Source organism: Mustelus asterias, chromosome 14 (assembly GCF_964213995.1).
Source record: "Mustelus asterias chromosome 14, sMusAst1.hap1.1, whole genome shotgun sequence".
Taxonomy (NCBI): Eukaryota; Metazoa; Chordata; class Chondrichthyes; order Carcharhiniformes; family Triakidae; genus Mustelus; species Mustelus asterias.
Window position 1 is genome coordinate 42349849 of NC_135814.1, and position 17018 is coordinate 42366866.

At 39.8% G+C, this 17018-nt stretch overlaps 1 protein-coding gene across 1 annotated transcript in view; it reads left to right on the forward strand.

Moving 5' to 3' along the window:
- Positions 1 to 557: 557 nt before the first annotated feature.
- The window catches only part of kcnh7b (potassium channel, voltage gated eag related subfamily H, member 7b), a 443308-nt gene continuing 426847 nt past the window's right edge, over positions 558 to 17018 (forward strand). Inside the window, exons 1-2 of the mRNA XM_078227700.1 lie at positions 558 to 633; positions 9083 to 9313. Coding sequence (XP_078083826.1) covers positions 558 to 633; positions 9083 to 9313 — 307 coding nt within the window. The remainder of the gene's footprint in view (positions 634 to 9082; positions 9314 to 17018) is intronic.

Here is a 17018-nt window from a genome sequence, read left to right on the forward strand (position 1 = left end):
CACACACACAATCCACCCCACCGCCACCTCCGTCCAGCTCCGGTCAGCAGTACTTTCCTTTTGATCCCGTGTACGGTTTTGTGAATCTGGTTTCTTAACGCAAAGTGGAATGGGCAGCGATCAGTTGTGTACAGCCACGCTTGGGTAATCAGAGCTGCGTGCTGGAGCCGATGGGGGAGCGTCAGCCGGGCTGAGAGCTGAGATCTTCCGCTTTGTGAGGCGAGCGCATCCCCCCCTCCTCCTCCTCCTCTCCTCCTTCCCTCCCCCTCTCCACGAAATTTGCGATGCTTTTGTTCCAGGAAGGTGAAGTGGGGCATTTTCCGTTGTCCTTCCCTGCACTGCTTCTCGGGGCTGCTGGGGGGGAACCCTGAGTCCTTGTAGATGCTCGCCGGAGGTGTGCTGTCGCCAAGCGGAGAGAGGCTGCGTTGTTGATGATGCCTCTCTGACAAAGGGGACTGACTGTCTGAGAGAGGCGGAGTGGCTGCGAGGGGAGCACAGAGCCAGCGGATCGGAGCGGCTCTTCAAATCGGGGCAAAAGCATCCACATCACACCAAACATGCCTGTGCGAAGAGGGCATGTGGCGCCGCAGAATACCTTTTTGGGGACCATCATCCGGAAATTCGAGGGCCAAAGTAAGTAGGAATGAATAGACTTGCTGCCAAATGCCAATCTGGATGTGTGGTGCTGGGCTCGCGTCTTCTTTTTTTTTACCCCAATTGATCTTCTGAAGCAATCTAAATATGAATATAAAGGAGGAGTTGTGATTCTAATGCATATTCTCTCACCCCTCCTAATTTATACTTCGGCTTTCTTCCCAAAATCCAGAGGATAGTCGAGTATTTCACTTTTTTTTCTTTTTAAAAAATCGCAAGGAGAGACGCTTCTTCACCGTTTATATAATTTAACACCGCTCTCTCCACACAAACAAATCAACGTGTAAGAATGAAGTATTAATTTGAAAGAGCAAAAAAAGAAGGCAAACTGAAGGGTGAAAATAGTGTTCCTCTGTCATGTGTGGAGTGGGCATGTCATGTGCCTCAGTGGGTGAACTGGTATATGAGTGCAATGCTATTGTACTTTAAAAAACACCAAAGTTGTACCATTTCTCATTGTAAGGTGATTTGGGTAAAAGAGTAGAGATGGCTTCTGGGACTTGGTAGCAAGGTTCGAACTAGCCCAGACAAATAGAAATAATGTCAGCTTTCTGTTTCCGGCTATTAAGGGTTTTGCAATGTTAGTGCCTGTCTCTGTGGACATGAATCAAGAGCATTAAACTGCCAGTATAATGTGCTTGCCTACATGAGATAAGTTGGCGTGAAGAACCGTCGGGCCATGCTAAATGCAAGTTATTTTAACGTGAACGCAACATTCATTTCATTTAATTTGAATAGGGGACGTATTAATTCCTTGCATTTAGTTGCCATTATTGATGGATGTGTATATAACTAGCAGCAACATCAAAACGCTGTGACGTCAACTTGATGCATATTACAACAAAGTTGACTCAGATTTCTTACTGTCACATGGAAACTAAAGTGGCCGCTTACCTCCAATTTGACACTTCTATGCTTTCAGTTAGCAAGTCCTATGCTTTATTGTCACCTTACTTTATTTGGGAGTGACCGAATTCTCATCATCATTAAAGCAAGGGGATGTCACTTTTTTTCATTCCAATGTCAGCATTAAGCATCTCTAACAAATTACAGCATTGTTAAATCTCAAGCAATATCTCTCCACCCTAATCTCAGAACTGCACTCCTGCTATGCAGCTCGGATTCTCTTTTCCTTTTTTTTTCTCTCTTTCCAATTTCTCATGTTGGCAACCCTGAGTGTCTCTGAGTGAGTCCAGCACTGATTTCAGCACCATTGTCAACAGCTTTGTCTGTAATTGTGTGCACTCTTGTAATTGAGTAGATACCGCTCCAAAGGAGCCTGTACAATCACCAGAGGAACAGTTCAGACCCAAGTCAGAATCAAGTCCCAGAAACACAACAATTGTACGCAAGCCAATTTCGTCTCCCTGTTGTTTTGAGCCAATGCGCAGGCATTGTGTTTTTGAATACATTGTGGAGTTTCACTAGGAGCTTGTGCACTTCGTCACAGCCTTTGCTCTTCTGACATGGCGTGCCTGGCTATCTCCCCAGGCAACAGTAGGGTCCCCCAGGAGCCGACTGCCTTGGAGGAGACGTCGGTTTTGGGTGAACCTGTTCCAATATTTTGTGAAAGTGAATTAAGTGGGACTTTGACTTTTCCTGAAGTTCCGACATTTGGTTTGTTTCAGCACACCCTCACTTTCCCATCAGCTGATCAACTATGGCCAAGTCGCTTCTCGACCTTTTGGCGAAGATCAAATGTTGTTTTGGCATCCTGTACTTGGTTGAAGTCATGAGGTTACAGTGAGGTTTCATTTGAAGCAATTTTTTAAAGCGGCATCTCGGCCTTTTTGCTAAGATGCAAATGAGATCAAGCCTTGGCGAAGCTGCGATGCCTGCTCCAATCAACTTGTATCATGTAGATGAAGCCCAAGACACGAAGTGGGATGCCTGTCTTGTGAGCTTGGATCTGGAATGTCTCACTTGCTGAGACTTTGAATTGGACTTTGGATTGAATATAAACAAAAAAAAACTGTGGTCAAGTTACTGCTGGTAATAACCTCTTTAACTGAGGCTGAAGGCCTGGTTAGCACTCCAGACCTCAGTTGCACTGTCACCAAATCACCTAGAAGGTTTCATTCCAGCAAATCCACAATTATCTATTCAATAGAGATGGTGATTTATTTTCACAAATTAGAAGCAGGCAGGTATTATTCATACCTCATCCATACTGAGGATGTCCACTCCATCACACTCCCTATCAATTTGGGTAATGCACATGGGTGGTGCTTTATGAGAATGTTGGCAGCCACTTTCAGCACAACCCACACTGAATGTGATTTTGTTGAAGGTATTAGCATGGTGTAACATGGGTGTGTCAGAAGTATGCAGATTAGTTAGATCATGAAGCCAGTGCGTGACACTGATTTGACAGCTGACCTGCCATTTCTACATCGCCACTCTAGTTTAAACATACATGTTCAGCAGCCCAAGGAACATACCACCAGTGCCATTTAAAGCACCATTATCCAACTTGCTGGTTATTTGTTTAATACTTTCTACAGGCTCTTGCAGAGTTTTTAGAAGTACTAGATGTTTGAAGGAGTTCAGAAAGGTCTGCAGGGACTGGTATTGGATGTTGGAAAGTCAATTGTTGCTATCGCAAGATCACTGACAGTCATGGGATTAGAGTTGTTGTATGCCATAAGCTGCAGCGTCAGAGGGAGATGGAGCAGAGGGATCAAGTAAGATAAACTGCCTGCACAGGGAGGAAGAGGAAAACTCTCAGCAAGTACCTTACCCACCTAGAGTCCTCAAGGAGTACATCTCCACACTGCACCTAAACATCTGTGCTTGAAAAGGAGATGTTACAGAATTGTGCCTCCTCTTGGATCTGGAGTCTCAGATCAGGGTTAACAGGCCTGGGACTTGGAAGGTGGCTGTAGCCCTGAAATGTTTTGCCACTGGATCTTTCCAGGCTGGAACAGGCAACACAGCAAACATCCCACAGTTTGCTACTGCATCTAGCAGGGCATAGACGTTCCTTTTGCCAGAAGAGGAGACTTCATTGTCATCTCTGTAAACTGATTCTAATTGTGGCTTTGCCACAGATAACAGAGTTGCTTCATGGTGCAAGGCATCATTGACAGTACATACGCGGCTTTGCATGTGTTACTTTCAATGATGAGGTGTACTGAAACCACAGTGGGTACCACTCATTCAGTGTGCAAACTGGCATGTCACCATGCCCAGCATATTATGCTGGTGAATGCCCACTATCTTGACAGCAGTTGTGATACATTCACCCTGTGCCAGAATGCTGTTCCAGAAATCTTTCAGCCACCACATCAACATAGAGGGTAATTGCTTGGTGATAAGGGGCTATCCTTGCTACACCTGGCTGATGACACATCAACTCCCTTCCCAATCCATCACACATGAGCAGCAGTCATATAATGTGAGCCTTGCTGCCACAAGGAACATCATCCTGCAGAGGTACTGAAGTCGCAGTTTTGTTTTCTGGATTACCACGGTGGAGCCCTATAGTACTTGCCAAGGCATGCGCCCTGATTCATGTTGCATACTTCTCAGTCTATCCTTAATGAGGGTGCAGGCCCTGCCACTATGGATTTGGTAAGCACTTCAAGAGGAAAAGGACGACCAGGAGGAGAGGGAGGCGGAGAAGTAATAAGAAGAAGGAAGTATCCACATTCATATTCTAAACAGGGTGTCTGTGAGCACTCAAATGCAGATCCCCCGAAAAAAGCACTAAATCCCCACTAGTCAACATTTCCCCACTTTACTATCACTCTATTACTCACCACCATTGTGTCATCTTGACCATAACCCTGAAATAAAAGCCACCACAAAGCAAGCATTCAATACCAATTTTACCCAGCAACACTCCCAATAACCCATACAATATTCAACTAATCACTTTGTCCCTGTTTTGCGGGTGCCTTTGACTATCCTAATGCTATCCAAATGACTGCACCATGACTATAGTAAAACTATTAACTTTCACTGGAAGATATTATAGATGACTTTGCAGGACGCCTTCAAGCAACTGTAGGTCTCAAAGGTTTGACTTTAACCTGCAATGTTTTGGCAAGGGCAGTAGCACTCTGGGCTGGCTGATGGACAGCAGCAAGTACATTGGTGGAGTGGCATTGGTAAGAGCACAGATGCTGTCATCCTGAGAGAGGACAGCAGATTGGCGCTCCACAGACACACTGCCACTCTCCCGGGGTGGTGCAACAGCAATCCTAGTAATTTTCTGGAGTGCTAAGAGAGCCTGCGAAGCACCTTTGATCACTAGTATCTACAACCATAATGGCACGAAGCTGGGCTTGTATGGAAACAAGCCACAATTTCACAACCTAAGTCTGAACTTATCCTGCAGTTCTCTGATGCTAGATGGGTTCTATTTATCCTATAATGGAAGCTGATGAATTGGCCATCAGATGGCTGCATCACAGCTAGATTTGCAAGCATTCTCAAGCAATTGGTCAGCATTTCCATACTGGAGTGGATGAGCTTCAAGCTCTGAGTAAATCCTGTAATAGGATAGAGCCAAACTCCTTCATGCTTTGTGCCAGTGGCAACAGACTGTGGCAGACCTGCCAATTCACCAAGTTTCACTGTGTATATACCCATCTGCCTTTTGCTGTACGCTGCTCTATTGAAGTCCTCATCCGAGTCCTCTGCAGCAGAGCTAGTTGCAATCTTACTCTCTGGAGGTCAAGCATTTGCACTATCCAGTTCACCTGGCCTGATTGCATCCTACTCATGCTCAGTAACTCATCACATTCAGTTCCTGCCACTATGCTGCTCTCTAACATTTGAGCAGCGTCAGTTTCTTTACTGATTGCCACGCATATCGCATCAAACGATAGTGTTTCTTCCTCCCCAGTCTTTGACCTCTAGGCCTTCAGCCTCAGACAGCACAGGCCGACAATGTAACAGGTTTGGGATATCTGAAAGCATAAACGCACAAGGGCAAAGTAGAAGCAAGGGAAGCAGGGGGAAGCAAGAGATGCATAGCTACCATCTGTAGTTAGTACATTATAACAGGTAGCAGGGTGAGGGTGATATAAGAAGTTGCATTCAATAGGAAGACACCATCATCTCTTAATGGCTCTAGAGATGCTATTGGTCACGGCCTTAGTAATGGACACTTAGTTGTTTCCAATACCATCTACTCCATGGAAGTCAGCCATGTCTGCCTCCTTCGGGATAGCTGCTGCTGGATCATCTAGTCCTGCAAATGAGAGACAAGTATGTCAGTGAGTATAATGCCTTGTGTTTGGATGATGTGCCTGCCACAGTTAAATATCTGGCAGTGTGCAAATGTAAGTTGTGACTGTGCACCTTGCAACAGTGCTATGTGAGGGTGAGGGTGAAGTGAAGCTATGGATGAGGATTGAGACATGGTTGATATAGAAGGTTAGCAAACAAATGATGGGGGTATGTGTGCTGAATGGAGCAGTTTGTGAGGCTAATGGTGCAGTTGATAGGATAAGGCATGTATGGATGCCCTCACTGACTTTGACCATTTATGCGAGATCATTTAGCTTCTTTTGGCACTGTATCCTAGCCCTCGGGCTAGACTGATGGCATTTACTGCCACAGCCACCTCTTCCACTGCCTCCTAAGTATCTGCCTGGAGGGTTTCCTGGCTCTCAGAGGGAAGAGAACCTCTCTCTTTCTGTCCAAATCCTTCAATAAGGCTTCCAGCATGACATTGGAAAGCCTTGGAGTACACTCTCTGTTGTGTCCTTCAGATCCTCCTCTCTTCTCCACGAAATTCCAACCCTGCTATAGTCAGAATGCACTTCACCTTTTAAGAGGTGTAGTCTGACCTTAAGAGTGCAGGCTAGCTTTAAATGGTATGTACTTCATTCAGACCTGGGCCACTGCAGTGGTGTACAGCCACTCAGCTGTGCATTCATCATTGCTGCAAGCCACAATCTTTATAATTACTGGGCAACTTGAAGCTTACATGCTGTCTGCATAACTCCGAGGAGGAGAGAGCTCATCTTGAATTGTGATCCCCATGCCCGACTTCGGGGGCTATTTAATTTCACCCCAATAGTTTACAAACAATCTGATATGGCCCAGCAAGCCATTTAGTTATCATCAAGATTATTCCCACATCTTTCTCAAGGGTAATTAGAGATGGATAATAAATGCTGGCTTTGCCAGTGACACCCATATCTTGTGAATGAATAAAAAGTAATGGCAGTGTACTTTGATTATCTTTACAATTTTCCATTAAATTAGCCTTCATAACTAAATTACAAAGATCTTGGTTTTGAATTTGTTAGACACAAGCCATATATTAAGTAATAACTACAATTACATTTGACTGTCAGGTGCAGTAAGCTTCCTGCTCCCATTTCAGAATATTTTAGCTAAAATGTGATGCAATGTCAGTTAATGAACCAAAACAGTACAATATGGTCTTTTTACACTCAACTAATTCTCATTGAAAAGGTGGCTTTCATTCTGGATGAAACTGCCACTAAAACCATCAAACATGGTGTGAGAGGCCATTCAATCACTGACGTGTAAAATATAAATGTCATACCACAGATGCATAGTCATGTTTCCATTGTTCAGAAAAATGGGAATCATGGACTCAGTGACTGATGTTAAGGATCAAAGCTGTGGCCTAGGCCTCACTAGGTCAGCTTTAACATAGACATATTCTTTGATCACACAAAGGCTGCCATGGAACAAGATTGCATCCTCTACATAACTGTCAATGGCAATATACATTTACAATGTTACATGAGTACGTGCCACAGATATATGTTTTATTCAACCAAATATGCCAAACTTTTAATTGGATAGCGTTCTTCGTGTCTTTGGGATGTTCAAAAGACAAAATGATGCTGAAAATCAATTAATTCATATTCTGAAGTCACTGTTATTATGGAGGCAAGTACAAAAGCCAATTTACTTACTGCATGATCCACCAACCAGCAATGAAGTGAATGGCCAGTTAATCTATTTTTGGTGGTGTCGGGTAAGGGGTAAATATTTGCCAGGATACCAGTAGATCTTCTCTGTTCTTCTTCACGTTGTACCACAGGATTATTATTATCTCCACCTGAACACGCAGGCTTGGTTTAATGTTTCAACAGAAAATCGTGCTTCCAACAGTGTAACACTACACTGAAATGACGGTTTAAATTATATTCTCAAGTCTTATGATGGAGCTCGAATCCAATAACCTTTTGTTTCAAAGCCTCTGAGCATCATGCCTGCAATTCTTTCTCCATCCAGTGAAACCTTGAGGCACCAAGGAAATAACTTCTCTCTTGCATGAAAAATGGCTAAACCCCATAAATATCCAACAAAAAGTTGCTAAATATTGTGGGTCCCATCTCCATTCCTGTAACAGTCATGGATCCTTCTTTATAAGACAACCAATATTGGACTCAAAACAGTGCTTGCATTTCATTCCTGCTCATATTGAAATAGTAGGAGTGGTCCTGAGGGTGAAGGGCTAGAAGATGCAGCTAATTGTGATATCTCACTTCAAGTCCATTGTTATATCTCTGGCCCACCCCAGGTTGAAATTGAGGGACCTTCATAATATCTCTAAATCTTCAAGTATTTATAAAAACAATGTTTAACATGGGGAACCTGTTTTTCTTGTTGCGCCTCCAAGATATAATTTAAATGATAATGGGAGGCTTATGGCGATACACAGAAAATGTTATGTACATGGAAATGTACAGAGGAAAAAGAGTCTTATATGTTCCAAGCATTACTTTCATACAGAAAAAGGTGTGTCTTAATTTGAAATGATTTTCAGTACATTATTCACCTCAGGGAATCAATCTGACTGAGAAAAAATCAGACGGTTTTGGTTTTTAATCTGGTGCAACATTTGTTTCTATATTACATTGATTGGATTTAAAAAGATGCTTCCAGCTTAGGATAGAGGCTCATGCAGGACTGATATGGAAGGATATATTCCCTGCACTGGACTTTAAACTTTCTTCACCTGTGCTATCAATGAGTTCACAGAACATGGTTCCATTCCTTGGTTTTATTATCGCACACCTTATGAGTAGGAGGAAAGAATTGGCAAATATAAAACTGCAGGTTTTTTCAGAGATATTTCAGGTTACAGTCTACAGTACTGCCTTAATGTAGCCCTGCAGTTGTGGATTTTAAATTGAGCATAGCAATTATTGAATCTTCAGTTACTTTTACTTTGCTTATACAAATTACTTAAACGTAAATGTCAGTTATGCATAAGTGTATTGTACATTTTGTGGACTGGTAATATTTTATAACTTCAACAATTCTGAAACTCTGTTTGTCATAATGGGCTTGTGTAAAATCCTTATAGAGTAAATTGTTCACACCATTACTAGTTGTTGGTGATGACAGCTAGCTAGTCATTACCTATGAATTGGAAGTACAGACTGGTGTTTTATATTGCCCACCATATTTTTTTGTTTCTTTACAGACAGAAAATTCATCATTGCTAATGCAAGGGTGCAGAACTGTGCAATTATCTACTGCAATGATGGATTTTGTGAGATGACTGGCTTCTCGAGGCCGGATGTCATGCAGAAGCCTTGTACCTGCGATTTTCTACATGGTCCAGAAAGCAAGCGGCACGCAATTGCTCAGATTGCCCAAGCTCTGCTCGGCTCAGAAGAGAGGAAAGTGGATGTCATATTCTATCGCAAGGATGGTAGGATAAAGAAATACATTTTTACTCACAAGATCAAGAATTAATCCAAACTGTTAAATTGTGCTTGTTCAACATGAAACTGTGCATAGGCACAAAATCAGATTAAAATGTAAGTTTTAGCTGAATGGAAATAACATATAATTCACCGAAGTTCATAAGAAAGTGCTTCAGATAGTACAGTTAGTTAATAAACACAGCAAACAAATATAGGTGGACAACTAGAGCTAAAGAAACCAAAGAATAGGGTTCAGGTTTAAATCCATGTAGGTTAATCCCTTTCATATCATAGTGTCAGTTGAAGTGCTTTTGTAACAATATTTTTCTATCTTGAAAATAACTGCTATAAATCTTTGATAATATTTCATGATGGTGTAAGTCTTTTTTTCAAATACTTGAAGTGCAAAAAAGCCATGTTTTTCCAGGCCTTTCAATCACATTCACTGCAGTTAATTAATGTAATGAGTAATAAGCCACTTTCTCAATTAGTCAAAAGTCAGATTGAGGCATTGAAGTTATCTGCTGAGAATCCAAGAACTGACACTTTGGGACAGTTTTCATGCTGTGGAGTGATTGAGATGTTACTGGTAATTCCAACATAGCTGATTTAGCTCGTGGAATTAATGGAGTGCAAATTAAATTCAGTCACAACAACAAGGAGCCTCTTCAATAATGCCCTAAATCAATCAGGCAACATGAGGTTTAGGTAAAGCAGAATAAGTCAGACAAAATCAATTTCTGCAGAAATGGAATGTTGTGTTTTCCTGTTCTCTTCAAAGCTGTTCAAGAAAGAATTGTCATAGTTTACATGGCTATCGTATCCTGAAACAGAAATTACAGTTAAACAGTTCAGAGACAAGCATAGTGTTGTTCATACAATTTTGAGTGAAAAAATAACTTGCGTTTTCAGCAAAAATGAGAATGCAAGACATTCACATAGCCATTTGACTTGTGTTCAAAATTGGTTGAAGATGGAAAAGGGGTTGTTTTTTAGGCACTCTGATTGGTGGGATGAGATATATGGTGTACTCAAAGAGATCTATGCTGGAGCCCCAACCTTTCATCATATTTATTAATAATTTGGATGAAGGGACAGAGTTGTGTATCGAAGTTTGCAGATGATGCTAAATTAGTATAGACTGTGAAAAGTGCAGCTGGGTACAAGAAGTTGCAAAGGGACTTAATTGAATTAAATGAGTGGGCAAAATTGGGGCAATTAGAGTGCAATGTGGGAAGGGAAGGTGTGAGGTCATGCACCTTGAGTCTGAGAAAGACAAATCAAAATATTTCCTGAATGGTGAGTGACCTGGAACTGTAGAAATGTGGGAGTCCAAATGCAGAAATTATTTAAAGTCAGTCAACAGGTCTAAAGTGCAAACTAAAAGGTAGTAAAATGTTGAATAAACTTGGCTCCGATTCCCTTGAGTATCACAGATTGAGGGATGATCGGAACAAGCTTTTAAAATGTTAAAAGGAATTGATAGGATATATAAGAATCCATTTCCTCTATGGAGGGCAAAATCAGGAGACCCTTTTACTCAAATTTATTTTAGAAATTAGGAAATCCCTCTCGAAAAATGGTTGTCACCAGTGATATAGACATGGACATTGACAACAAACTGACAATATTCTCCATCATTACTCCTTTGAAGCTAATAGCAACTTCTGGAATTAGCACAATTGCAGTTAAATTTGGAAATCCAGAATTAGCTGCCAGTGACTCTGCACTTCTCCATCGGATGCACTGCTGCCTCCCCTGCAGGTTGCAATCAATTCAAAATTACTGAACCATTGAGAATTCATCTTTTTACACGATTGGCCACACTGTAAAATCTCAAAAACAACTTACGCCCTGAGGTGTAACTGGGAGTTTAATAGTGCACAATATTCATAAGTACTGCTGAGCTAACTCCATGGCCCAGAGAAAATAAGTTGCTAAATTATTTCTTTATTTTGTTCAAGAATGCCACATTTCAAAATTATATATGTAATATATATTAAATTTATGATATTTCTGTCCCAATAATTTACATCCTCCCTTTTAAACGGACATTAAAAAGTACAGATTAATCAGTGCATTTTACTTCCTTGTTCACCATCTGTGTGAGAATACTTTAAGAGTTTTAACAACACCAGGTTAAAGTCCAACAGGTTTATTTGGTAGCAAATGCCATTAGCTTTTGGAGCGCTGCTCCTTCGTCAGATGGAGTGGATTTCCACTCCATCTGACGAAGGAGCGGTGCTCCGAAAGCTAATGGCATTTGCTACCAAATAAACCTGTTGGACTTTAACCTGGTGTTGTTAAAACTCTTACTGTGTTTACCCCAGTCCAACACCGGCATCTCCACATCATGAGAATACTTTAACATGATTGACTGCATGATGACTTCACTGATGTTAAACACCCGAAGGTCTTCTTGACCTGGTACCAGATTCAAACTAAAGTTAGGAAAGCTCCACAGCACAGAGTTATCTGAAGATCCTTGTGGCAGCTTTCTTTCAGGTTAGTGGTGAGCAATGTTGTTTCACCACTGACCGCACAATCTGGACCAAATTGTCAAATGAGGACCATTTACGAGCAAAATCAGGAGACACTTTTACTCTCATTTATTTTGGAAATCCCTTTAAGTGGTTACCAGGACAATTTGAGCTTTCAAGCCTGGGTTGGAAATATGTCTGTTCGGTAAGAGCATCAAGGAAGACAGAGTAAAGGCAGGAAATTGGAGTTTATATGCACATCACTCATTGATTGGCGGAGTAGGCCCTATCTTCCGAGACTGTTTAAACAGATTTTCCCACTTCTCTCCCGTGCATTTCTGTCAGAATGAACATATGAGTAATGGTTGTTTATCTAACCCGCCAATTGAAAATTCAATGAGAGAAGATAAATTGTAAACATAGCAACCGTCACAAAACAATTTTCAGTCCGAACTACAAATGGACTTTGCCTTTCGTAGTCAGAAGCTCAACAATCTAGTTACCAAGTTTGTCAATGGTTGAAAAGATCTTTTATTTATGCTCCCAATGATGACTAACTGTTATTGTTGAACAAAGATGCTAAAAGGGTCCTGAGGAGGTTCACAAGAATGATCCCTGGAACGAAGAGCTTGTCGTATGAGGAACGAGTGAGGGTTCTGGGTCTATACTCATTGGAGTTTAGAAGGATGGGGGGGATCTTATTGAAACTTACAGGATACTGCAAGGCCTGGATAGAATGGACATGGAGAGGATGTTTCCACTAGTAGGAAAAACTAAAACCACAGGGCACAACCTCAGATTAAAAGGATGATCCTTTAAAACAGAGATGAGGAGGAATTTCTTCAGCCAGAGAGTGGTGAATCTGTGGAACTCTTTGCCACAGAAGGCTGTGGAGGCCAGGTCATTGAGTGTCTTTAAGACAGACTTAGATAGGTTCTTGATTAATAAGGGGATCAGGGGTTATGGGGAAAAGGAGGAGAATGAGGATGAGAAAAATATCAGCCATGATTGAATGGCAGAGCAGACTCGATGTGCCGAATGACCTAATTCTGCTCCTATGTCTTATGGTCTTAAAACAAGGCTCACAGTTCATTATTATTCTTGTTGATGACATATGCAATGATATATTACTTTACAATGTCATTCTATAGAATAACAAAGGATGTGTAGAAAATTGTGAAATTATTTGGAAGGAAAATTGGTCTGCATCTGCAATTTGTTCATAGTGAATTGTTAGTTGGTTGTTCACTGAACCCAATCTTCTTTCCATTCAAGATCATGGTGTCACTGTTTAAACTCTTTTTGGAGACTAATTCCCATGTCCCACTCTTGGTTTGGAACTAAAATTCTTAGCAATATTTTGCAGTTAATTATAAATAAAAACTAACTTGGTAAAAAATTGATTGCCGATTTGCTAAGAGCCCATTTCATGCTGCTGGCCGTAGATCAGTTCACCATCAATAGATTTGGTCAACTGTGATTCTGTCAATAGGAAATCATGTAGTAATTCTATATGTGTCTCAGAATTTCAAATTTCAAATCAGGCCAATTGTTTTCTTGCTTTTAATTTTTCTCCCAGTCTTGTCGACCTTCACCAGAAGATGAGTGGGCAGGTTTCTTGATGCTGGCAACCCTCTATTAGTTCACTCAGCCATTTTTAGTGTGCACTCAATGGATGGCTATAAGTTATTTAGCTGTGGGGAGGGTGACCTAAGCATATTAAAGCTTGTCCTCACCCATCCACATAGACTTTCCAGTAAGGTGGTGTTAAAAGAAGGAATGATTTTTCTGCCCTGGACTGGACGATGTAAAGATCCATTATTCTGCCCCACTACCATCCTAACTGCGATCAGTTAACTCAAAAAAGACCAAATCTAAGGCTTAGGTAACTCTGCAAAACAGTGTAGAGCTTGTTTTCATACTCTGTGGTCAAGATCTCCCCAGATTTATAGCTAAACATAATCTGTGGATAAAATAGCTTCTCTGTAACAGGTTGTATATATTCTCCAAGTACTGCCATTACAGAAACATGCTCAGTGATATAGGGCAAGTTTTTATAATCTGTATCCACTCACCAGCCAACCGTTGTAACAATTTTGGATTTATGAAACTGGAGCACAAATCAGACAATCTGTTACTCTTACATTTCACTGTAATGTGTAACAAAGACAATTTCCAAGTAATAGGCTAATAGGCCAAGACGTATTTTAATTAAGCTGAACACTAAAGAAGCATATTAAATGGAAATCCTCCAGTCACACATCAATAGGTGCATATATTGAGAATTCTAGAGAAAATGTACATTTCCAAGCTTGACACCTTCAACATGATCTGTTGTTAGTTTGTGAAATTTACATTTGTGGAGAGTGTTTTTTTGTGATGAAGGATTTAAGTACTGAGAACTGAAATAATTTACATCTTTGGAATTGCATTGCCAACATCATGAATTCTGAGTTCGGATCTATCAGAAGCCTGAAACAGAATGAAGCTCCTCTATTCCCACTCTGCAATATGATAAAGACATCTCTCCTGTACTAATATAATGGTTTTGATTTCCTTCGAAAAGCAACTTCCCAACTTTGTTGAGTCAGTTTGTCAAATTGGTTTCAATTCATGTTAAATATACTGTGAAACTGAATCCAATAGAAATGAGTTAAGAAAGTATAAACCCTTCTACATTAAGGCTGGCAGAGAGTAGGGTTTTATTTTGTCAGTCAAGTCTGGATTTAAACTTGTAGATTGCAAAAGAGAAAAGAAGTTTGTGCATCCTCCATTCCTCACGAAATGGATATTGAATGGTAGGTCTGATTTTGAAACCTACCATTTGGGGACTCATGCAGGAGTATATTTAGCTCCTTAATCTTGCACTAATGTTCAGTTTAAAGACAGTTTATTCAAAGAAAAATACCAAGTAAAAGCTAATAACTGCTTTACATGAACTGTGATAACATCAGTTTTGCCACAGTCTTGTCATTCACAAATACATTTACCCAGCAGTGGAAAAGTCAAGTATTTTCACCATGATGATGTATGGTGCAGTTAGATTGTCACTTTGGCTGAAGTAAGCTCTGAGCTGCATTTTTTTAAACTATCAAGTCATTTCACTTTAACTTCATTTTTCACCCATTAAATTAATAGCTGTTCTGTATTAATATATTTAAATCAATTCACCTTTCATATAGCTAGTTAGATGTAATCAGGTAGATTTAGTTCCAGGTTGCTTTGAAGATTATTTGTAGTATTTAGGTAGACCAAAGTCAGAGAAATTCCAATATAAATAGGACATTTACCTGTAAGGAGTTAAAAAGATTTAAATTTAATCGAAATTTATTTACATGCGTATAGCCTTCATAGACTCAGAATATTAATTATCTAATTGTCTAATGTTTTATATTAAAGTTTTCAAACCCAATTGCTAAGTAAGTGTTTCTAGTAAATTCTGCAGTGTTGCAAACCAGTGTTAAGAGAAATGCCTTACCAGAAGTTTTATTCAAAACCCTACAGTTGTGAGGTTTTGGAATATGTTACAAAGTCATTTTTGAGGTACTGTGGATTGCCAATATCAGCGCATTTTAGTGGGTTACCATGAACATCAGGAGATTTAATGAGATCGCATGATAAAAGTTATCAATCAAGTGTGATTTAAAAATGCAAATCATTACTTCAGGAATGTCATCACACAAAGAATTGTGACATTTGTCATAAGCAGACTATATAGAGCAATACCTATTATATGGGACAAAGTATTGTGGTAATATTGATGACCATTGGAAGTTAGGTTACTGAAAATGAGGAGGAGGTTAAGAGAGAGGGCCCATAAATCCAATTAGGAATAAACTGTAATTACTGATCAATATAAAATGTTTCCAACCCTACACTTTGTAATTTGTTACAATGCGGCCTCGTGTAAATTGTCATAATAAGTAGGCTTCCAGGAGTGAATCTTTGCTTCTCTTTATGATTCAATGAAGAGGAAAGATTCAAGGAAAAAATGATAGCAGATCTACATCAACAGTATTCATAGTGATCAAACATTTTATTTACCAATTAAATATTTTTAACAACAATGCAAGTGTATTTTCTTGTTCCTGAGAATTAGCAGTTAATTTTCATTATTGTAATAACCTTTTAAGATATGCAAGAATTTTAAAAAGAACATTAAAAAGCATTTCTTTATGGATAATTGTTAGATTGAAGTAGATATATAATGCTGAACCACAGAGCCAAAAGTGTTATATTAGTTAGGAATAGATTTGAGAGTACAGATGAATTATTTATGGCTTGTTGTTCATTGTGACACTCAATGGGATTGCCATAGCTTGATCAAGCCAAAAGCTGAATCACACATATTGGGGCATGCAACTCATTTACACAGTAGCAACTCATGTAGTTACCGTAATAATTTTAAAATAGGCTAACAAACCAACTCATTTTGCATGTATTCTTATTAGGGAGTAAAGTGATGCAGCATTATGCCATAAAAGGTGTGATGTCTTTTCAAAACAATGGAAGCTCCATTGTGCTGTTGCTTTCTTGATTGTGAGTATGAGACCTATTTTTATTGGTTGCTTCTTTTCTGCTGACAATGTGATTGCTCAGGGAGCCTTTATTGTTTAACATGTAATTTTCTCTGCTACGTGGGTGAAGGGAAGGCAGCTGTTGGAACTTAAACATTGGCCCTAACATACCAATTTTTGAATGTTTAATGTATTCATGTGAAAGTCTTCTTTCCACTATTTTAGTCGGGGTGTTACCCTATTTAAAGTAAACAACGCAGTTAAAGTATCAGGGAGAGACATCTCAAACAAATGCATTGAGTATGAACAGGCTAATGTCCTAAAAATAACATCAGGACCAGTACATGCATATATAAGAAAATCATTTAGTTGAAGATACGTTATCACATGAACTAAATGCTGTAACATAAAGTATGAATTGCCATTTATTGATAGCATTAAAAGTTGATTTGATTTTCCTCTGTTGATGTATTTGGTGCAATTTTCCACAAGTTTAATGTCAGTCCCAGTGTCAGTACAAAAACAATGCAAAGTGCACTGTATGTGTATATACCATTGTTAATTAGAAGTCAATGCTGAACTAATAATGCAGATGAAATATACTTTGGCAGTTTTTTTTGCTTATTTATGAGGAGTAAGTGAAAAGTGACTGCTAATGGTAAACATAATATCCTCTATTAGTTTTGTTAAAGTCAATTGATGCCTTCAACAAA